The 23,501-nt window shown below is 45.1% G+C and overlaps 1 protein-coding gene across 4 annotated transcripts in view; it reads left to right on the plus strand.

Annotated features, from left to right (window-relative positions):
- Positions 1–23,501, plus strand: part of PUS7 (pseudouridine synthase 7) — a 33,002-nt gene continuing 9,501 nt past the window's right edge. For 2 of the 4 annotated variants that reach the window (XM_080936459.1, XM_080936461.1), the window contains exons 1-10: positions 1–134; positions 1,696–1,795; positions 3,039–3,456; positions 5,732–5,816; positions 5,918–6,019; positions 8,165–8,309; positions 12,970–13,081; positions 15,102–15,179; positions 21,481–21,609; positions 22,794–22,919. In XM_080936459.1, the coding sequence (XP_080792585.1) occupies positions 3,071–3,456; positions 5,732–5,816; positions 5,918–6,019; positions 8,165–8,309; positions 12,970–13,081; positions 15,102–15,179; positions 21,481–21,609; positions 22,794–22,919 (1,163 nt within the window). In that variant the 5' untranslated portion in view covers positions 1–134; positions 1,696–1,795; positions 3,039–3,070. The remainder of the gene's footprint in view (positions 135–1,695; positions 1,796–3,038; positions 3,457–5,731; positions 5,817–5,917; positions 6,020–8,164; positions 8,310–12,969; positions 13,082–15,101; positions 15,180–21,480; positions 21,610–22,793; positions 22,920–23,501) is intronic. The other 2 variants (XM_080936460.1, XM_080936462.1) reach the window with 1 other exon arrangement.

The raw sequence follows: 23,501 nt of genomic DNA on the forward strand, positions 1-23,501 counted from the left end.
CCCTGTGGGTCTCCGCGCCGTGCAGCCTGTGCGGTCAGCGCCGGCCACCGCCTCCTCCGAGTCACCGTCGCCGCCCTCCCGCGTCCGGAGCCGAGCGCCTTCTTTGCCGCTTGGCCCGCTCCCTCAGGCTCCCGGTAAGTGCGCGGCTTTGCGGCGTGGCCCCAGGCCTCTGGAGAGGCGCGCGGCCGGGGAGGGAGGACGGCTATGGTCGCGGCCCGCGCCGCTCCCGGTTTCAACGCCGCTGGCTCCACCTTCCCCGCTCTCCTATCTCTGCTCCGCGCTCCTGGATTCTTGATCCCAAACCCCCTAATTGCTGATCCATGCTCCCGGATCCCGGCTCTTCGCCCTCACCGCTGGTCGTTAGGCGGCGCGGCGTCCCGACCCCTTCTCTAGCCGCGCGGCTGTGGGCTAGAACCTTCTTTTCCCTTTGCTTACTTGCTTTGCAGTGCCTCGGGCACTCCCCGAACTCGTCCCCCTATTAGAAAAGCCAACTCCGGTCTTGCTCAACGCTCCCAGATCGCCCGACCAGCCTGCACTGCCTGGTGCTGGGTACTGGCCGCAGACGTTTTACTTGTTGGGCAGGCCTTAGGGGCCGCTGCTCTTCTCAACCCTGAGAAACGATCAGACTGATATCTGGGGTCTTTCTCCAGCCTCTGCTGGGTGACTGTGCAGGTTACTTTCTCTTTGGGCCATACCACTAGCCCATCACTGAGAGGACTTTAAAATGACCAGCATGTTACCTGTCAAAGAAGGGTTGGGAGAGAGTTTAGTTCAAGGCCATTTCTTTAAAAAAAAAAAAAGTCTCTAAAATAAAGGTGTTACTTTGGTTTGCTTTTACTCTTAAGCAACAACAAAAATCTGTGGTCATCTGTGAAACATTGTGTGAGGGCAATGGTTTTATTATTGAAGGAACTGTCACAAATCAGACTGTTCACTGTAGTGAGAAAGAGGAAGTTATGTCCAGTCATTAGCAAATAACCAAGTCAGAATTTGTTAATTTCACAAGTTCATTTGAACACATACCTCTTTTGTTTTGAGACAGGACTTACTATGTGGACCAGGCTGGCCTGAACTGGAGACACACCCCCTGCCTCAGCCCTCTGGGGGTTGGCCTTACTGGAGCAGGACAGCCACTGAGTTCCCCTCTAAGCATGTCACTCTCTTTCTTGGGGGACAGGTTGAGGCAGAGTCTCTCTATTATGTGGCCTGTCACTCCTGGGATACTCTATGTAGACCAGGCTGGCCCGGAGCTCCTAGGCTTGGGCTACTGCTGACATTCTACACTTCAGTGTGCCTGAGACTTGGCAGCATGTCTGATAACCTGACTCCTAGCTGGGACCTTTGCAGGCTCTGTTCTGTCCCTGTGGAACTCTCACACATTTTCCAGGTCTTTCTTCAAATCTTAAACACCTTTACAGAGGCTTTATCCCAGACCAGCTTTCCTTTCAAATGGCCTGTATGTCCTGATACTGGGTTCATTGGCTTTTGTGTTTGCAGGACTGAGGACTGAACCTAGGGCATGCTAGACAAATGTTCTGCCTCTGAGCACATCCCCCACAGATTTAGTTTGTTCATTAATATATTTTTAAGTAGGTTGTAATCTGTTTAATGGCAAGAAGCCTTTCATTTTTCTCCAGTGCCTATCCAGGATCTACTCAATAAATGACTCTGACAGACTTATTATTTTTTTTTCAGATTAGCATGTGGAGTGAGTTCTGCCATTAAAGAAAGTAATGCCTGCTGCTTCAGGCCAAAGCAGGAGGATCACGAGTTCAAAACCCGCCTGGGCTGCATTGTAAGAACAAGGGCATTCCCAGCATCCTAGCAAGACCCTGTCTCAAAAATGAGACCAGGAGAGTGTAGTTCATTGTCAGCATGCTTGCTTGTCATGCACAGTACTTCATGAGACCCTGTCTCAAAAAACAAACGTATCTGAAGGAGCAAACCATGGTTAAGCAGCAGCAATAGCTCAAGAATCAAAAACTGAGTAAAAAGTATCTTAAAGACGTGGCGTGGTGGCACACACCTTACATCCCAGCACTTAGGAAGCAGAGGCAGGTGGACAGCCAGGGATACGAGGGGCGACCCTATCTCAAAAAGGGGGGATGGTCCTTGTATGCCATGTCCCCTCTCTCCCCAGGGGAATAGTAAATGTCAGTGAGCGAAAGTGGACGGCAGCAGGTGTCGGAGAGTATATCCAAGGCGCTGTAGTTTAGAAGGCTGGAGAGATGGCTCAGTGGTTAAGAGCACTGTCTGCTCTTCCAGAGAGTTCAATTCCCAACAACCACATGGCTCATAACTATCTGTAATGGGATCTGGTGCCCTCTTCTGGTCTGCAGCCATATGTGCAGGCAGGATGCTGTATATACATAATAAATAAATCTTTTTTTAAAAGGCAAATTTTTAAATAAATAAATATATATATATATATATATATAATTCTGGCTTAAAATGACGTGTGTGTGTGTGTGTGTGTGTGTGTGTGTGTGTGTGTGTGTGTGAAAGCGAGAGAGAAAGAAAGAGAGAGAGAGAGAGCACACTTTGTTTGTTTGAGGAAGGGTTCTTATTTATAGCCCTGACTGGCCTGGTCTGAAACTCAAAGAAATCCACCTGCATCTACCTCCCAAACACTAAGACGGTAGATGTGTGCCACCACGTTTTCTTTTTACACATTGGAGTGCATGGCAATGTCAGACTTACTTATTTTCTCATTAAGCGACCTTTATATTTTATTTATATGTATGTGCGTTGGTGTGTGCCACATATTTGCGATTGTTTTAGAAGGCCAGAAGAGTGTCTGCTTTCCTGGAGCTGGACTTGCAGATGTTGGGAGCCACCTGATAGGTGTGCTAGGAACCAAACTTGGGTTCTCTGGAAGATCAGTAAGTGTTCTTAACCACTGAGCCATCTCTGCACATGCCTGAGAATTATTGTAGTGAACGGTTTTTTTTTAAGGGCTCTCTGCACAAAGTTCAGTGTGCTTCTGTTTGAGCCAGCCTCTTCATAGGAGATTGTTAACTTTCTTTCTCCTGTCAAAGGTTCTCTTAAATGTTTTCTTGGAGCCTTAAAGATGGAAATGACAAGCGTGTCCCTGAAACGTGGGTGCCTTGTCGTGGAAGATAATGACAGTGTGACCCCACACGAGGAGACAAAGAAGCAGAAGGTGTCTGAGGGCCATCTGACCAACAGTCAGGACGGGGTAGAGAATGACAGTCCACACAGCAGTGAGAATGAGCCCGGGCCTGCAGATGAAAGCACCGTGAAGGATGGCGAGAATTCCAGCGCTCAGGTGCAGGAGGACGAGGAGGAGGAGGAAGATGGTCTTTCAGAGGCAGGGGAAGAGGAGGAACCAGAGAGTTTTGCGGACATGATGAAGCACGGGCTCACCGAACTTGATGTGGGCATCACCAAGTTCGTGAGCGCTCACCAGGGATTCTCGGGCATCTTAAAAGAAAGGTGTGTTTATCGAGCGTGTTGTTTTTGGTTGTGTTAGTACTGTCCTTCAGAAAGAAAGCAGTGATGCAGTCTCGCACTTAGCTTTCTCTCTTTATTTCTTCCTATTCGGATCCCAGGGCTTAAGGCATGCTAGCCAAGCTCAGCTACTGGGCTACAGTCCCGGCTCTTTCCCTTTTCTTCTTCCTTTCCTCCCTCCTCCATTTCTCCCATCTTCCTCATCTTTCTGTCCAAATTAAAAAAAAAACAAAAAAAAACAAAAAACTAACTTTTTGTTTTTTTTTTTTTTTTTTTTTTTTGTCTCATTAAGTAGCCCAGGTTGACTCAAGTTGTCTTGAACACCCAATCTTCAGCCTCTTGAGCATTAGAAATTTGGGGGTATACCTTTACACCCAGATTTCTGTTTTGTTTTTTATTCCTTTTTAAATTTGTGTTTAATGTATGAGTGCTCTGTTGCATACACACCTGCAGGCCAGAAGATGCCATCAGATCCCCTTATAGATGGTTGTGAGCCACCACGTGGGTGCTGGGAACTGAACTCAGACCTCTGGAAGAATAGCCAGTGCTCTTAACTGCTGAGCCATCTCTCTAGCCCCTCGACTTACTCTTCTAACCCAAGGATTGTTTATACCTGTGATGCAAAAAAAAAGCCAGTGTGTGGGGGAGCTGCCTAAGTAAGTAAATGGTTTTTGAACATCCTGGGTCTGTTACTGGGCTTTCAGTCTAAGAAAACATTCTTGCTGCACCATACCTGTAATGTTTCTTGCTTTCTTTTTCTCCTCCTGTTTCTTTTGCTTTTAATCTCATTCTTTCTTGACAGGGTCTTGCTAGGTAAAGCAGTTTGACCTTTAATTCACAATCTGGCTCATGATGAATTCTGACTGTTTGAATAAACAGTGATATGGGTTGTTAATGTGTGTATAGGGGCTGGTAGTATTTGTTTTGTTTTAAGGTTTTTTTTTTTTTTCTTTTTACATTCACCATATAATCTTAACTCTTTCATCTGAATGGGCCATATTTTCAGTAGGAAGGAGTTATTTGGAGCTAGAAATTGGATATGATTACATTCTGCTACTTAGTAGGTGTTTAAGGCTCCTGAGTTTCAGTGTTCATATCCAGAAGATAGAGAATACCATCACAGTGAGAGTCTGTTAAATATGGTGGGAACAAGTCTTCACTGTAATGCCCCTGCATTAGGAGCAGGATTACTGCATTCTGATTTAACTATTCTTAATTAATTAATAAATAACTTATTAATACTTTAAAATATACTGTCTAATCTTAGGGGTGTGTGTGTGTGTGTGTGTGTGTGTGTGTGTGTGTGTGTGTGTGTGTGTAAGGCTAGAGGCCAACCTCAGGTGCCATCAGTCACTCACCACATGGTTTTTTCCTTTACTTTTTTTTATTAATTTATTTTAGAAAATATCATTACAGCTCACAAAATTTGTTACATAATATATGATGAATACACAATTTTTTTTTCTTTTCTTTTTCTAAGAAGGACCAAGGCTTCCACATTTTGGCCTTCCTTCTTTTTGAGCTTCATAAAATCTGTGAGTTGTTTCTTGGGTATTCAGAGCTTTCTGGGACTAGTATCCAATTATCAGTGACTGCGTACACATGGTTATTTTTTAAAGATTGGTTTTATGTGTATGATGTGCGTCCCTGCATGTATTTATTTGTTCCACATGTGCACAGTGCCTGAAGGAGGCTAGAAAAAGGCATGTGGTCCACTGGGTGTGCAGTCGCTGCCATGAGGTTACTGGGGACCAAGCCCATGTTCTCTGCGAGGACAGCTGGTGCTCTTAACCATTGAGTATCTAGATCTTCAGGCCTCTGTGTTGTTTGTTTTTGAGACAGTTTCAAAACCTGGGGCTCACCAGTGCATATGGACTGGCAGGCCAGCAGGATCTAGGGATCCTCTTGTCTCTGCCTTCCCAGCAGCTACCAGGCCTGTGTGACCACAGCTGGCTTTTTCACCTCAAAGGCAAGTCCTCTTCCGTGCTTGCTACTCAAGTGCTCTACTGACAGAGCCCTAAATATTGATGAACTTTCCTTCTGCATTTGCTCATATTTTCTATGATAATATTTTAGAAGCTTCTAGTATAAAACTGCATGTGTTTCGGTGTTCATTAAAATAAGAGAAAATTGCTCGGTATTACTTGACAGTAAAGATTTTCTTTAAATTTGTTTTGAACAATAGTAAACTTTGTCCTAAAATTGGGTAGAAAGTAAAACAACATCCACTTCTTGAACGCTTTGGTTTTCTTTTCATTAGATACTCTGACTTTGTTGTTCATGAGATTGGGAAAGATGGACGGATCAGCCACTTGGATGACTTATCTGTTCCAGTGGACGAAGAGGTAAGCATGTCTCTCGAGGAGCCGTCTTCTGTCTCTTCTGAATGCTCCTGGGATTGAAGTGTTACTGTCTGTGCATGACTCTTGCTTTCTTGTGGTTAAAGGACCCTCCAGAAGATGCTCTCACTGTCTTGACGGCTGAGGACAGGCAGCAGTTGGAGGAACTGCAGCTTTTCAAAAATAAAGAAACTAGTGTTGCCATTGAGGTAAGCTGCTCTGGAAGCGAGGTCTCGGGGTGGATGTTCACACATGACAACTAAAGACTGATCTGTGGTTAACAAAAGGGTGGCTTATCTTACTGATCTCAAAGGACACAGTGGACCATTGATCAAGTATATTTGTTTAATTCAGGGCAAATAATCAGCTTCAAGATAAATATATCACAGGAGAAAGTTGGTTTGGTTTTATTCTTACTGAAGCAGGATTTCAGTGAGGGCTGGATTTGAACCTTTAGTCCTTGTGGGTCAACAATGCAAATGCTGAGATTACAGTGTTTGCCAGCACAACTGGCTTCTGTTTGGGTCAGTGTATCTCCCTATAGCCCAGACTGGCCTGAAACTCAGCTAGCAAAGTAATGATTTTTCTGCAAAATAAAAGTCTATGAGCACAGTGTAACCAAGACCTGCTATTTAGAACCACAGACTCCATGGTGATCTCTCTGGGGTCTGAGGGGAGAGATGGGGGTGGGGAACAGAGGAGGAAGCCCTTTGCTCACTCTGAGAAAGGAAAAGCTTCGATAACAGGTAAGCTAGTGCCTCTGCCATTCTAGCTTTTTCCTATGAAGTTTTATTTCCCTAGGTCAGTCTGTCTAGTGATATTGTGATGTTAACTAAACATGGTGCTGGGGCTTCCTTGATGCTAGTCACGTGCTCTGCTCTGAACCTCCCCACTTCCCTCTGGCTTTGTTTCGACCTCACGTGGACCAGACTGGCTTGGAACTGAAACACACTAGATAATCAAGGATGGCTTTGAACTTCAGGTTCTCTGTCTCCTAAACAGCTAGATGTGAGCTGTCGTACCAGCAGTATAAGCTCCTCGGGATCAAACTCTGGACTCTGTGTGTGCTGCACTAGCATTTTGCCACTGAGCCAGGTCCCAAATCACAATTGTAATAAACTACTAAATTTTAGATTGTCCTAAAATTTTTCCTCGTATGACTTAGCCTCTTAGTTTGGGTTTCCATTGCTGTGAAAAACACTATGACCACGGCAGCTCTTATAAAGGCAAATGTTTAATTGGGGCTGGCGTACAGTTGAGAGGTGTAGTCATTGTCATCGTGACATGGTGCCCGAGAGCAGCTGAGAGTCCTGCATCCCGATCAGCAGGCAGCAGGAAGAATGATGCTGGGCCTGGCCTGAGAAACCTCAGAGCCCACCTCCAGTGACACACTGCCTCCAGCCACTCAGTTTCCTCCAGCTTCTCACAACTCATTAGGCTGTGAAATCAAGTTAGTGGGTCTCCTAATCAGCACTGTAATGTTTCTGGCTGTCAGAGGCAAGGGACCTTGAAGTCAAGTGGCCCAGTTAACTTATTCTTTTAGTTTTTAAAAACTCTCATAGAGTGTGTATATGTGCACACGTGGCCACCAGAAGAAAATTGGTGTGACTGGTGCCCCAGCCATTGAGCCATCTTGGCAGCCCCAGCATCAGTATTTTTAACAGACTAATTATAAAATAATTAATTATAAAATATCTGTGCACTGAATACAGAGAGCATCTGTGCATTTTGGGAAATCTTTTTGTCTTTAAAATATGACATATTCAGCCTTTTGTCCTATTGGGTAGAGGTAAAATCTGTTTCTAAGTGAAAAACATTAAAAGCTGACAAAAAAAGTTGTTAAAATGACAAGTCTACGTTTTCTTTATGCAGATTTTCTTTATTGTGTTAGGCTTCTCCTCATAAAATTAATTTAGTACAAAGTTCAGTAGGAGGCAGGTGTGGCAGAGGGATTAACTTTCTGACACCCCAGATGCTGTCTGTAAGCATCTTGCTCTGGGGCTCCCCCGTGCTATTTGTCTGATACCACAAGCAACCCCTGTGATGACCGCAGAGGCTCACTGCCTGTTTCACATGCAGGCCCTCCCACTGTATAACTGCAGACATTTCTCTGTTGTGTGGCACAATAGTAGATTAATAGGAAGATTATGGGGATTAAAGGAAGAGGTGAGTCTGGAGGGCTTGTGTAGTGTCTGAAGTTGGACATGCTCTGACAACAAGCCTTCGGGATCCGAAATACCAGAAAACCGTTTTCTGAAACACTGGGCAAGCGTTCTTGTTGACTTTGTGGAGTTGGTAAACAAGCTATGTCTTCCCCGTTTAACACTGTTAGAGTAATGCATCTTTCACCTTAGGTCATAGAGGACACCAAAGAGAAACGAACCATCATCCATCAAGCCATTAAATCTCTCTTCCCAGGACTAGAGACCAAAACAGAGGATAGAGAGGGGCGGAAATACATCGTAGCCTACCATGCAGCTGGCAGAAAGGCTTTGGCAAGTAAGTGTGACATTGGCCCGAGGCCTCCTACCAGGCAGGTGGGACGGGGCAGACCCTGCTCCTTTACCTTACCCGGTCATGTCCATGCGCTGACTTGCCATCATATGGAGAGGGATCTATGTATGGGTCATGCCACATGTCAAAAAGACAGTGGAGGGATTACTGCTCATTGTGTGCTCTTAAAGGGAGAAGAAACCTTTCATAAGCGTTCACCTCCCCTCCTCGGGGCATGTTCCCTGTTCTGCATGTCAAACACGGGTGTCTTCCCTCACATACAGAAAACATGGTATTTTAAGGAGTTGGCCATCACCTGAGCCCATCTCTCATTACTATTGTTCAGTTAGTGCACTTATCTTCTCCACAGCCATGAGAATTTCCATTTACTTATAGCTTGATATGAAAATCAGTACATAATATGTCTGTGTCTCTGCTACATGTCTCGAGTTCTCCTGTCAGTGGTCTGTTATTTCAAAGTAGGTGTGCCACAGGAAACCCTTAGGATGATGTCCTGTGAGACTTGAACCCCTTAGGATTCGGTCAGTACCCCCAAATGACTTTAAGAGAGAACTCTGTATATGAAGATTCCGATGTTTGTGATGATGCTTCCAGTGAACTGAAAGGGCTGAAGAAAAAAGCCAGGCTGACTCCCTGAAAACAGTCAACCAGAAGTGAGAAGCTTTGAGTTGCAGGGAGGAAAAGGTGGAGACCTGAGGCTACTTCTCTGTTGATAACCCCTGTCCCCAAAAAGGAGGAGCTGGGCGTGGTGTCACATCCCTGTCATGGGAGGATCAGGCAGGAGGATGTCTGTGTCACAGTGTGAAGCAGGGTCTTAGCATCCCTCTGTCAGACAAGCTTGCAAAGGACTCATGGCAAGGGAGGTGATTTCAGCGACCGAGTTCCTGTGTTTTCATTTCTCTCAAGGGCAAGATGCCACTTCCAGATGTCTTCTAGGGTAACTTACCAACATGTGGGCACGTCGGGTCTTCATTCTCTCATGTGGGGTTCATTCGAGAAGGCAGGTGATCAGCATTTGTTCAGCAACCACTCTGCAGAGAAGAAAGGCACGGTGCTAGTGTGGTCATGAGGATGCAGATTGCGGCAGGCACAGGCTGTGAAGCTATGTGGTTTTTGACTGACTGCCTCTTTAAAAAGACCTTCATTTCTTAGGAGAGGCCATATTTTGCGCAAGGACGAGGGAGTTTGTAGCCCAAGGTAGCCTTTATAGTATGTCCCCTCTTTTTCTTTAAGTAATACTGTCTCATCTTGTTCCGTTTCCATCTGGATATTCTGTGCTTATGTCATAGGCAACTGTTTGTTTGTTTTTGAGACAGGGTCTTACTGTGTAGCCCTGGCTGGCTTCAGACTCACCATGTCTCAAACTGTCTGGTCTCAGACTCAGAGATCAACATGTATACTTTAATCGTAAGATTTCATCTTCAGTGCATTATGTGACATGAAACACCCCTCCCCACTAGAGTAACAGAATATTTTAGTTTTCAAAGAAGCATATCAGAGTGCCATTTTCCCAGAGACCTGAACCGCTCAGGCTTGAGGGCATTTGGACAAAGGTGGGCTACATCTGTTCTGTGATTTCTTCTACTGCCTCACAAAGGCTGTTTTCAGGCTGAGATAATCCCTTTGGGAGGCTACATTTATCTTTCCTCCTCCTGTTCTCCTGTCCCCAGTTGAGAGTATCCTAAGGTAAAAGTCCCCAAGGAATCAGAACAAGTCTTGAGATATCACCCCGTGCCCATGGTGCTGTTCTCCGGGCCCTTTGGCATTTGAATGTCACAACCTCTAAAGCTTGTCATTTGTTTGGAACTCATCCACTGCCAAGCTCTGGTATAATCTCTGAGTTATTTGATATTTAGCAGTTACAGCACTCCTTCTGTTTTCACTTACTTATCTTGTCAGGGTGTTGTAGCCCAGGTTGACCACAAATTCACATGTAGTGATCTTGAACTTGTGATCTTTCTGATCCAACGTGGGCCTCTCCAGTGCAGTGTTTTGTTTTGTTTTGTTTTGTTTTGTTTTTTTGTTTTTTTTTGAGATAGGCTTTCTCTGTGTATCTCTTGGAACTTGCTCTGTAGACCAGGCTGGTCCCACACTCAAGAGATCCACCTCACTCCCAAATACTGGGATTAAAGGTATGTGCTACCACTACCACCCAATCAAGATTAACAATATTAAACTTTCCCCAAGTATGTTCTGAAACATACACATTAACTTCTGAATCACAGCACCCAGTATCAGAAATAACCTAGTCCAAAAAGACACATTGCTCTACCTGTTCACGCATGGTAAATTTTATAAAATTATTACAATATATAAGCAAGTAATAGATTGATATTTTTGGATTATATGCATACCACTGCTTGTTTTTAGCCACAAACTTGAAAGAGATCTGGGGCTGGCCATGGAAGCATATTGTATCATCTCTGCTTTTAAGAAGCAAAGGAACTGTGAGTTCATGGCTAACCTGAGCTACATAGTCCAAAAGGGCACTGCCTTCAGGGAGGGAAAACTTGTACTTTCTGAAGTAAATGGCTCCCAGGCAGGGTCTCTGGACCCAGGCCTTTATCCACTGAGAAGAGGAGACACAGATACAAGGACGCTCTCTGGGACCAGCTCCAAAAACAAAGAATCCCAGAACCACAGTGGAACATGCTCCAGATGTAGCGTGCTAGTGACCTGGAACCTTGCCCATCACTGAACAGCACAGGAAGCCGCTAATGCCTGTTGTTTAACCGGTGTGGTGTTGGAACGGTGAGACTGGAAGAGTACACACTGGGCTGAGACAGAAGGAGCCAACAGAGAGTGCTTTTAAATAAAACGGTAAAGGGGAAAATAGAGTAAGGAGAAGGCATAAATGTGCCTTCGAAGATAAGGGGCCATGATTATTTTATATATCAAATGCAAGGGCTTGAGAAAGGGGCAGACTCAAGACAGCCAGAAAGGTGGCGAGTGGAGCAGGGTGCTGAGAAGCAGAGGGCTGGCTGTGGGTGCGTCAGTGAAGGTCACCTTGAGTAGGCAGAAGGAAGTGCTGCCCCGTTGTGTCGCTTTCCCCAGGCTTCTAACATCTGCCTTCCTTATTCGTGGGACCTCGGAGCATGATTTCTCTCATTTCCTATGAAGTGGTTTCCTCCATGTAGGTCTGGACTGTGATGTCATTGCCTCCCTAAGGAGTGCTCATCTGTGTAAGGGCCAGTGGTTACAAGTACCACTGCACTGCACCAGCTCACACCGCTCCTGGCTTTTAGCTTTTAATGATAGACATACATATATGTTGATAAAGCAGGGACAGAACCTCACATTCACTGGGTGTGCCTCATAGGTCATTTCTTAAGCCTTCTAATCTGTACGGTGGTGAATATACTAAATCCCAGTGTCTAAATTTTAAAGATTTTTACATTGCAGTGCAGGAAACATTTAAAACACATCAGCATGAAGCAAATCGGCAGCTTCTCATTCCCACGAATGTCACACACAGCATTTCCCTTATTGCTTATGGGGGGAAATTCCGTAGAAAAAGCGGCATTCAGTATCTAGGCTTAAGGATTTGCTGAATTCCAAGGCTGCCACAGGACAGCTTGGAGACTGGACATTGTGAAGAGACTGAGACAGGGAGGCTGTGTCGAGAAGGGAGTTCCCTAGTGGTTCACTCAGTGTTTGCCTCTACAGCATTAGCATTGAAGTCTGAGTGGCTGTTGACCAGCACAGAACTGTTAGGTGCTGTGGAAGTCTTCGGTCTGCCCTCACCATGCGACCATGTGCATGCTCACCTCTAACGCACGCTAACAGTGTTATAAATTAAACATTGCTCTCTTGTGCTTTTTATGCTGTGCATTCGGACAGAGGTCAGAGCTGCGGCAGGTAAGAGCGGTTGGTGTTTCCTGTAGACAGGGTGAGGTGCCGGCGTTGTCATAAGGGCTGAGTACAGAGAACTTGGCTGAAGGGTAGTCAGCTAGAAGGAAAGGGAAAAAGGTATTTCCATTCACAAAACCCTATGGAAATTGTGAGACATTCACTCCAAGAGCTGAAGAGGCCCTTGTAATATTTCCCTATATGTGACTGTACAGTGTTTCTATACATGACTCATGGTCATCAAGAAGGAAGTTGATTTTTCTCGGCATCTGTACATACTGTGGTGGTTTTCTGAGGTGGGTTACTGCTTGTCTACACTGGGTGATGGTTCTTTACTTTGTAAGTGAAATCACTAACCTGCTGCCATAAGTGTTTTTACTTCACAAAGCCAGATGTTCAGTTAACTTCCATACCAGGAGTATTATAAGTTTGTGTGAAAAAGACTTGTTTAAGGACAAAGGAAATATTTTCAAAACAAAGGGATTCTTTCTAGTTGATTGTGCAAGATCCTTTTTTATCATTTTTCTTTCTTGGAGTTTTGTGCCATTGAAGCTAGATGCAGTCCTTGACACACGGTCCACTGTTGTATAGGACTCACGACTGCAAATTGTAGCTTAGTTTTCTCAAGAGTCCTGATTTCTTTACTCTGAATAGTTTACATGTAAACCTTGCATTATTTAAAATCGGTTTCTAGGTTGTGGTTGAAATATCAGTTTAAAGAACGTTGTAACACTCAGCTCTCCGAGTCAGACAGTTTTTATGGTATATATGACATTTACATTGTTTTGTTTTTAAGATCCAAGAAAACATTCTTGGCCAAAATCCCGGGGAAGTTACTGCCACTTTGTTCTCTACAAGGAAAACAAAGACACCATGGACGCCATCAATGTGTTGTCCAAGTACCTACGGTGAGTATCTTGTTCTTGTTCTCGTATAGATCGGTAAGGTGGGGGTGTGTTCTTTCTTTCCGTGTGAGTTTGGGAAAAGCAGGAACAAAGATTAGTGAAGGAAAAACGGGCTCCTTAATGGCCATGTTCTGGGAAGTAGAGCAATAAAGCTTTTCATCTGCATGCTTGTGATTCAGGAGGAGAGTTCTGGAGGTAAGTGATTCACATACAGTTTACAGTTGCCAGTACGGCCAGGGGGAATGATATTTGCTCAAAGGAATAAAAAAAGTAGAGATTGTAGGTTTTGAGGGTAGGTGAGGTTTCTGAAATTTTTGTGTTTGTGTTTTTAGTATAAATGAAGTGATAACTTAGCAGTTAAGACTGTTGGCTGGGGGGCTGGAGAGATGACTCAGCGGTTAAGAGCACTGACTGCTCTTCCAGAGGTCCCAAGTTCAAATCCCAGCAACCACATGGTGATTCACAACCAACTGTAATGGGATCTGTCATGGGATCTGCTACCCTCTTCTGGTGTGTCTGAAGACAGATACAGTGTACTCACATACATAAAATAAATAAATAAAGTCTTTAAAAAGAGCACTGACTACTCTTCCAGAGGTCCTGTGTTCAAATCCCAGCAACCACATGGTGGCTCACAACCATCTGTAATGGTGTTTGATGCCCTCCTCCGGTGTGTCTGAAGACAGCTACAGTGTATTCATATACATTAAAAAAAAAAAAAAAGACCGTTGGTTGCTTTTTCATAGGACCCAAGTTAATTCCCAGCACCCAAGTCATAGCCTGTAACAATGTATAACTCCAATTCTAAGGGATCCAACACCCTCTTGTGGTCTCCACAGACAGCAGATGTGCTTATAATACACACATAAGTATGTGCAGGTATACACTCATAAAATAGGGCTTTTGTTTGTTTGTTGTTTGTTGTTTCTGATTTGTCAAGACAGGATTTCTCTGTGTGACAGTCCTGGCTGTCCTGAGCCTACTATGTAGACCATGCTGGGCTGGACCTCTCAGAGATCTGCCTGCCTCTGACCTCAAATGCTGAGATTAAATGAGTATACCATGCCAGATTAAGATAAAAAATTTTTTAAAGAAAGAAAAATATCTGCAGATATTGCAACAAATTTGTATTCTGTGGAAATACAGGGTATGTGTTTTCCAGAACAGCCGTCACAAAATACCACAAACCTTTAACAGCAGACGTCAGTCACAATTCTCCCACAGCTCCAGAAGCTACAGTTTTCAAGATCAGAATATATAGGTTTTTTTTTTTCCTTTTGCTTTTTTGTTCTTTTGTGTTTGTTTATGTTTGTTTGTTCAGGCAGGGTCTCTAGCCCTGTCTGTCCTAGAACCCTATGTAGAGCCCACCCTAGAGGCCACACTGTAACCTGGTCATCTCTTTAAGGGCCTTGTTTCTAAGTGTTATAATATGAGACAGTGAGGGACAAGGTTTCTAGGAATCGAGGAGCACGCAGGTCAGCCCTAATTAAATAACATTTTACCTTTTTATTAGCTTCCTGAAAAAGGAATCTTTGGCTTCTCGCCAGAGCCTCCTGTGAGAGCGGTCCTTCTAAGGATGTAGGCAGGTGGAAATAGTTCCTCTGGGAAGTACAGTTGGGACTTCTGGGAGTATGCAAATACCCTTCTGAGGAACTTTGTGTATTTTCATATCAGAACTATCCAGATCCCTGTTTTAACTTTTGGCGTTTTTAAAATGTCGAGTTATAAATTATATTTAAGGTAAAAATCACATTACTATAGTGTCTTGAAAACTGAAGCTATAAAATGTTCTACTTTATACCTCTAGCATATTTCCCCCTTTACTGTCATAGTTTTATGTAACTTAACAGATTGTTTCCGACTATGGAAGAGTGTGACTTGTGTGTTTTTCCTGGTTAGCCCAGTCTGAACACCAGCTGATTCTCTGAGTGAACCTTGATGTGTTAGTGTGTGTATTAAGTTACTAGAAATGTGGTTTGGTTATGGTGTGTGACTTCACATTGCTTTGTTTCTGTCTCACCAGGGTAAAACCAAACATATTCTCCTACATGGGAACCAAAGACAAAAGAGCCATTACCGTCCAGGAGATCGCTGTGCTCAAGTAAGTAGAGCACCCGCCCAGCGCCCACCCAGGCTGTGCTAAGGCCTCAGCTCTGCTTTACCGAACTTACTGCTTTCAGCTTGATGTAGTCTCTCTGCCTTTTAAAGTCTTGTAGACATATTTATTTGCTGTGTGTGCTTGTGTACATGTGTGTGCACACACAGTGGCATGTTTGTGGCAGTCAGTGACCACTGGAGGAAATCCATTCTCTCCTACCCTGTGACTCCTTTGGATTGGAGTTCGCAGCAGATCTGCTGAGCCAGCCAGCCAGCCCAGCTTCTGGTTTTTTGTAGATGCTATTTTCTACTTCATTTTTTTTCCACCCCGAGTCTCTGTCTGTCTCCTAATCTATCAAACGTGGGTTTTGTTTGTTTGGTTTGATTTTTTTTTTTTTTTCAGTAATTTAAGAAGCTGTTTGTGATGGGACCAAAAGAATAAGTATGCCTTTGTCTCGTTTATTAAATGTCAACATGTTTCCTTTAATACTCACCTAGGAAACAGTGAGTAAGAGTTTGCGAATGTGAAGGACAGACAGATGGGTAGAACCCTGCTGGGGCGAGATGAGAGCTGAACTGGGGGGTGTGCTTTAGTCAGTCTGGGGGCAAGCGGGGACTTGTTATGAAGGCCAGTCGGGAAGTTTGCACAGATAAAGGATGCTGTGGTTTTCATTGAGCTGAGGGTGTCTCGCCTCTGCGCTGTGTGCTTCGCAGCTGGGAAAGTGCCTGTTGTGGGAATGGTGCTGTTCACTGTAAGATATTTAGCAGCCTCTCTGATCTCTGTCCTTTCCTTATGAGCCCTGCTTCTCATACAGCTGTGAAACTAAAACTGTCTCAACTTGTCTAGTACAGTACCCCTGGAGGTGGGCGGGCAGGGGCAGTGTTGCCTCTGGGTGAGAACCAATAGTCTTGATTCTGGAAGGTGAGGTGTTTCTTGGGGGCTGGGGGGACTTAGGTTGTTATCTCCAAAACTGATAAAACAGCTTATGTGGTATTGGAAGGACCTGCAGCACTCAGCACATGGCCGCTGGCTGAGTAGCCTTGTGGGCGTGTTGTAAGACATGCAGTGTGCTCTGTGCCCCTTTGAGCAGTGTTTATGCTACACTTGGAATCATGCAGATAGCATGACATCCACACAGGAAAGACAAACTGCTAGGCTCCGATATTTGCAGGTAAAAAGGTGCTGCAGAAGAGCATTAAATAAGCAAAATTCCCCAAGACTCAACCTGCCACATCTGGTTCTATGTGCAGTTTGTGTGTGTGTGTGTGTGTGTGTGTGTGTGTGTGTGTGTGTGGTGGGGGTATCATGATGTCATGAGAAGAAGGTAGACATCTCAAGAGGGAAGACGGGAGAAAAAGGAATATAGGAATATGTGTGGCAGAAATGGAGAGATGGAGGCTATTTTGAGAAAGTTTGGAATCTCAGCAAGTATTGGAGACTCGGCAGGGTGCAAGGCATCAAATAACGCATCTGTACGAAGGAAACTCTTCCACTGTATGCTAAACTACGGGGGGGGGGGGGTGGAAAAACAGTAAAAGTGAATTAAGACTATTAAGGAAGGAAAGGACGAAGGGAAGGAAAGAGGGTGGCCGAGGGAGAGATGGAGGGAGAAAAGGTCCTTTTCTTCCTTAGCCTAAGGCAGCGGCACAGTGTCATGGGAAACCTCTCCATCACGTTTACTGGGAACTCATGAAGATGCTGCTTTGTTTGGAATGGGGGCAGAGGAGAAGCCTTGCTAATTTAAGGATTAAAAACATAGTAACTTTTAAGTAGTCGCCTTTAATCCTGGTACTTGGGAAGCAGAGGCAGGCAGATAGATCTCTATAAATTCGGTGCCAGCCTAGTCCAGTACAGCCTGGGATACACAAAGAAGCCTTGTCTTGAAAGACCAAAAAATTAATAATAATAATTTTTTAAACTGAGGCACTGGGCTCCCCTCCACAGCCAGCAGGTGTCAGGCTTGATCGGGGTATTGCTCTGTCCTCACCAACCCTGCTCTCAGCTTCCTGTTGACTTTGTGAGGAACTACAGTCAACTTCCAAATGCACACAAGGACCTGTGCTAGACTTCCAAATGCTGGCCTCTTGAGAGCACGTCACACTTATCTCGAGGATACAGGCTACACCCTGCGTTTTCTTAAAGGATGCGTGTGGCGGGTGAATGGGCCTTTCCCGTGAGAACGGTAAACAGGACAAACCTATTCTGCCACACAGGGATTTTCATTCTCACCGGGTTGCTCCATCCTGGGATAAGCAACATTTCTTTCCAGCTTCTTGCAACTCTAATCTATTTCATCATTTCAACTCTAATCAACTTTGTAATCTCAAAGTACCTTATTCAGAGTGACTCCCTTCTTCCCTGCCTACTCCCGTCTGAGCTTGGGCTAGCATTTCTGGGGCTGTTTTACAAAAAGCTTTTGTGTGACAGATCAGTTTAACTAGATTGTCACACATAAACTTACCACCAAAAGTGCTTGCTCTGCATTCTCCAGAATAGGTGGACAGTGTTGTCAGTGAGAACTGAATGTAGCCCTGCACTTTGGGTGCATGGGTGCAGAGACGGCTGTCCATTGTGTGTTGGGGAAGAGGATGTTATTCGGCTATAAAAAGAGTGGGATCTCTTACAGCATAATAAGCTTACGACTGTTGCATTGTGGGCATGTTGGCACAAGCCGGTAATTCTCCCGCTCTGTAGAGTGAAGCAGGAAAATGGCATGTTTGAAACCAGCCTTGGCTACACAGGGTGACCCTGACATTTAAAAACAATAAAAAAAATTACACTAAGTAGTCAGGCATTTAAAAAAAATCATTATTTGATTTCTTTTCCATTTACATGAAATGTCCAAAATGGAGAGATCTGTACACATAAAACACATTAGCCGTCACAGGGGCAGCAGGGAAGGTTGGAGGCCATGGAGCTGGTGCTGCCTGGGTGGGGTTTCTTCTTCAGGTGGTGGGGACACTGCACATGTGAAAACAGCTAAGATGCTGAGCTTTATGGGCTTAGAAAAGGACGGAGCTGGGCACTGTCAGGACACAGGCAGAGGCAGGCAGGTCTCTGTGAGACCAGCAAGGCTGCATTGTGAGGCCCGGGAGGGAGGGAGAGTGGAGGAAGGGAGAGAGGGAGAGAAGATAGCCATCAGTCTCTGTCCTGGCAGAAGCTGTCTTCCAAGGTCACAGGACAGCCAGACTGACAGATTGATTTTTTTTTTTTTTTTTTTTTTGCCCCATCTTTTGCTTATTTTTATTTTATTTATTTATTCTGTCCTGCTCTGGAACACTGTCCCTTTCTCCAGCAGTGTCTACTGACTACAGAGCTCCCTCAGTTGGTCCGCACTGTGGGTCCTTTGCAATACAGTCCTGGACAATTGCAATACAAGCCTTGACTTTCAGCATCCTCCCCCCACACCACGATTCAAGGGCCTGCTGCGACTTGGTGGCTGGAACACACCTGCTCTTCTGCTTGAGCTTACCCTGGTTTGTGTGAGGCCTCCCACTTCACCGGTACTAGGGGACCCGGTGTTCAGATTTCACCCATTTCCTGACTTAGATGGCTGTCTTCCTACCTTTCCTATTAATGAATGGAGCAGTAACTTTTGTTTTTAACTTAGTAAGGCTGGATACCCGACAGTGACCAGGAATGGGGAAAGGAGAAGCAGCAATGAGAAGCTAGTCAGTCTGCTTCCTTACATAGCAACCTAGGAAATAAACAGGCTGATACCCAGTCATGTGTGTGCATTCCTGTATTTGTGTCTGTGAACACACAACCATAGAAGCCCTGGGGGTGTGCTTCAGTGATTGTCTTCAGGGAGTATTGGGGCATTTTTGCTAAAGAATTCCAGGAGAACCAAGAATTTCAGGGTAGAATGTTTGCCTGGCATGTGTGAAGTCCTGAGGTCAATTCCTAGCATTAAGTATCCTGAATTCCAGGAACTCAAATATTATAGAGATGATATTTTAAAAGGATATGTGTTATTTGTGTGTGTGAATGGTTTTCTAGCTTCTATGTCTGTGCACTGTGTGCATGCCTGGGGCCTATGGAAGTCAGAAGAGGGGTCACATCTTCTGGAACTGAAGATACAGATGGTTGTGAGCCACTGTGTGGATGCTGAGAAACAAGCCTGGTCTCCTGCAAGAGCAAGGAGCAAATCCACTCCCGGGTGAATTTTTTTCAAGATTTTATTTTTAATTTGTGTGTGTGCCCTGTGTGAGGTGCCTTTGCAGCCAGAAGAGGGCATCGGGTCTCCAGCTAGAGCCGTAGGTGTGTAACCGGGCGTGGCTGCTGAGAGCCACAACCATCTTAGGTTCTAGAATAGCAGCAGGTGCTCTTAACTGCTGAGCCACATCTCCAGCCCTGTAAAGGTGAATTCTAAAATGTACGTAGCTTCATTTTCTTTTGAATTTATTTACTTTGGCCAAGGAGTAGAGCGAAGTGGCCCCATTAGCTTCCCCCATGTGTTGGAACTGGAGAGGCCTGTGGAACCAGTCCCAGAGCAGCTGCATGGGGGTGGAGCCACACCCCAGTGTTTCCATGGTTCTGTGTTCATAGACATAGATGCACAAGTACACACATGAGTACACACATGCACATAAATATTCACATGTACACACATAACCAAAATGTAGCTTGCATGCACAGACATAAATATACTGGAAGCCACTGGCCGACTCAGGCTCACCCCCCGGTTTCTGCTACTTGCCAGAGTAGCTATCAAAGGAAACATGGGCGTGGGAAAAATTAAAACCATGCTCTTAGGCACCATGGGGTATTATGTTGCATTGTTTCTAATAATTGAAAATTGGAAACAACTAGTCTATGATACAAATTAGAGAATCTTAAAGATAAATCTTAAAGAGAATCTTAAACTAATAGATAAATTAAATTGGATGGATCTAAGGACTCCATTTGTATTCGGATTGGTTTAAAGCTAGGTATGGAAGCCTTCGAGGTGGTGATGTCAAGTGACTGTCATGGGGCTGAAAGCACTGGCAAGCACGTTTCATCTGAATATTGAATTTTGAGGTTTAGGGCGTTGTTTATCTTTAGGCAGGGCCTCACTTGTGACCTTGGCTGACCAGGATGCCTCTTTAGAGCCCTTACAGGGGCTTTTGGCTTTGCCTTTTTTGTTTTGGTTTGTTTAGATTCGTCTTATGTTATGTGTGAGTATTCTGCCTATGTGTGCACTATGTGCAGAGGCTTGGTGCCTGTGGAAATCCGAAGAGGACATTGGATCTGTAACGAGTTCCATGTGTGTGCTGGGAATCAAACCAGGTTCTCTGTAAGATCAGCCAGTGCTCTTAACCACTGAGCCATCTCTTCAGCCCCAGTGTGGTTGGTTGTTTGTTTAATAAAAATATAAAGTTTAGCAATTTCAAATTTTTTATGTATCAAGAACATGAAGCCCTGTGAAGTAAACATCTTTTGTTATTTATATATTCATATATTTGTTATGTTAATATTAATCTTATTTCAAAACTATCCAGGCCAACAGGCTACAGATATAGTTCTGCAGTAAAGACTGTATGCTGCTTTTACAGAGACCTGAGTTTGGTTCCTAGCACCCACTCTGGGCAGTTCATGACCTCCGGGGTCACCTATACTTACTCACATACACACACACACACACACACACACACACACGCACGCACGCACGCACATAATTAAAAATAAACTAAAGAAAAAACCTGTTAACAGTAGCCATGAGTGGGGAAGGTTATGGGATAAAAGAAGAACAAAGACTTTTCAGTGTGCTGTTTGCTTTTCTGCATCGATTTCCTGTCGAGGAAGACAGAAGACTTTTTAAGGAGACAATTCTAACAACATGGGAAACACTTGTGTAAAATAGCAGGGTACAGGGTTGTCTGAGTCTAGCTGTACACATCTTCAACGTGCTTTTAAATGAATGAAGAAATGCAGAGACCTGGTGCTTTTTCAGGGGATGAGCCAATGAAGTTTCTTTCTTCCCTGTGTTTTTGTGTTTCCAAGGTTGTGGGTAAGTCTGCAGTAGTTCTCTTACTGGCCCAATTACGATTACTCTTAACTGTTAGAGAACCTTTACATGTATGTAGATTGCTATCTGCCACTTTGTGCCCACAGAGTGGACACCACTACATCTCATTTACATGTTCTCCTTGGTGTCAAAGTCCCATCTTTTTCAATGCTGATATGCACAGGAAGAATTCAGTGGGAAAGGAAGACAAGGCACCTAGCTACCTCCTGCTGGCCTCCTCGGTGACACAGCCCCGGTGTGACCTGTCTTCTGTGGGAACTCACGGTGTTTTCTCCCCTCCTTTTTTCTTTTAAGAATAAGCGCACAGAGACTTGCCCACCTGAATAAGTGCCTGCTGAACTTTAAGCTAGGGAATTTCAGCTATCAGAAAAACCCTCTGAAGCTAGGGGAGCTCCAAGGGAACCACTTCACTGTTGTTCTCAGGTAAAGCACCACAGTGGGAGTGCAGAGCCTAGGCTGGGGTGGGAGTACAGAGCTGGGCTGGGGTGGGAGTACAGAGCCTGGGCTGGGGTGGGAGTACAGAGCCTGGGCTGGGGTGGGAGTACAGAGCCTGGGCTGGGGTGGGAGTGCAGAGCCTGGGCTGGGGTGGGAGTACAGAGCTGGGCTGGGGTGGGAGTACAGAGCCTGGGCTGGGGTGGGAGTGCAGAGCCTGGGCTGGGGTGGGAGTACAGAGCTGGGCTGGGGTGGGAGTGCAGAGCCTGGGCTGGGGTGGGAGTGCAGAGCCTGGGCTGGGGTGGGAGTGCAGAGCCTGGGCTGGGGTGGGAGTGCAGAGCTGGGTTGGTAGCAGGGTTCCAGGAGTCTGTCTGCACATGTGCTAATGGGGTACAGGGTACCTATGTCCAATAGAAAGTCCCAGGAGAGCAAGGCCTATAGGCATGAGGAACAAATACTGTGCAGTGTTTTCCCTGATAAATGGTCTTTGTGTGTCCTTCAGATGCAGAAAGATAAAGATCCTGATGTGATTTGGATGAGTGCCTAGAGTGGACACATTCAGAGAATGAGGAGAGCTTGCTTTGGAGGGAGTTGTTGGTTTAAGTTTCCGTTTGGGGTCAGGAATAGTTGCACAGGCCTGAAATCCCAGCACTCAGGAGGCAGAGGCAGGACATCACACTGCCTTCAAGGTCAGCCTGGTCTACATGGATGGCAGGCTGGCCAGGCCTATATATATAACAAGAGTGCAAAATGAGTGAGCGAATGAATGAATGAGTTTGGAGGCAGTGAAGAAGTCCGGGAACTACATAGTGGTAGATGCTGCACCACGTTGTACATGGGCTTTAGGCTGTAATAATTGGTACTTGAAACTGACTAGAGTGAGCTGGACAATGGTGGGACACACCCTTTATCCCAGCACTAAGGTTTAAGGCAGTGAAATCTGTGAGTTCGAGGCCAGTCTAGTATACAAAGCAAATTCCCAGACAGCGAGGGCTACACAGAGAGACTCCCTTGTCTCAAAAATGGTAAATTTATATAATCACATTAATGACCCAGCAAAGTCCTTGGGAGGGAGACGAAAGAAAAGATGAAGCGTGGAAGCCGCCCTTATGCTGTGCACCATAAAATGTGTTTGGCTATCCGTCTTTCCCTGTGGATAATCTGGGTCCCTGCAGGAATGTAACAGGAACTGATGAGCAAGTGCAGCAAGCCATGCAGTCCCTGAAGGAGACCGGCTTCATTAACTACTATGGCATGCAAAGGTTTGGGACCACCGCTGTTCCTACCTACCAGGTCGGAAGGTTGGTATTCACTTTGCTGACATTTACCTTTTTATCTCTGGTTTTAAGGTTTTTGTTTCAATTTGTCTTGTTTTGTGAGACATTGTCTCACTGTGTAGCCAGAGGCCTCTCCTTTACTTTTTGACAGGTAAGTGGACACCAGTAAAAAACAGGTGACACAGATCTCCAGTACCCAGACCCAGGGCGTGCACACTGATCTCTCCTAACACATGGGTCACCTTTGATTCAGCTTCCATCTGCCCTTCCTCCACCCTTTCAAGATAAGCCTAGAAGATAAAATTAGTAATGTGGAATTCAAGGGCTTGGTTCACACCTAGATAAACTAGAGTAGAAATCCCCTCACCCCCCATCCTCCCATTCCCCATCCCCCTCACCCTCTGTCCCCACTCAATCCTCTAACCCCACTGCTTCCCAGCTTTCTTCCCATTTACGTCAATGTGTTCCACGTGTGTCCCTGAGTTCATTAGTTGATTACAGGAGCATCGGTACCTTATCCCTGAAGAAGGTGTGCATGAGCCACACTCCATTCTATGACGGGGTACCAACGGGCCCCGTTTTCTGTGGAGCTTGTGTGAATGATCA

Source organism: Micromys minutus (genome assembly GCF_963924665.1).
Source record: "Micromys minutus genome assembly, chromosome: 23".
Classification (NCBI taxonomy): domain Eukaryota; kingdom Metazoa; phylum Chordata; class Mammalia; order Rodentia; family Muridae; genus Micromys; species Micromys minutus.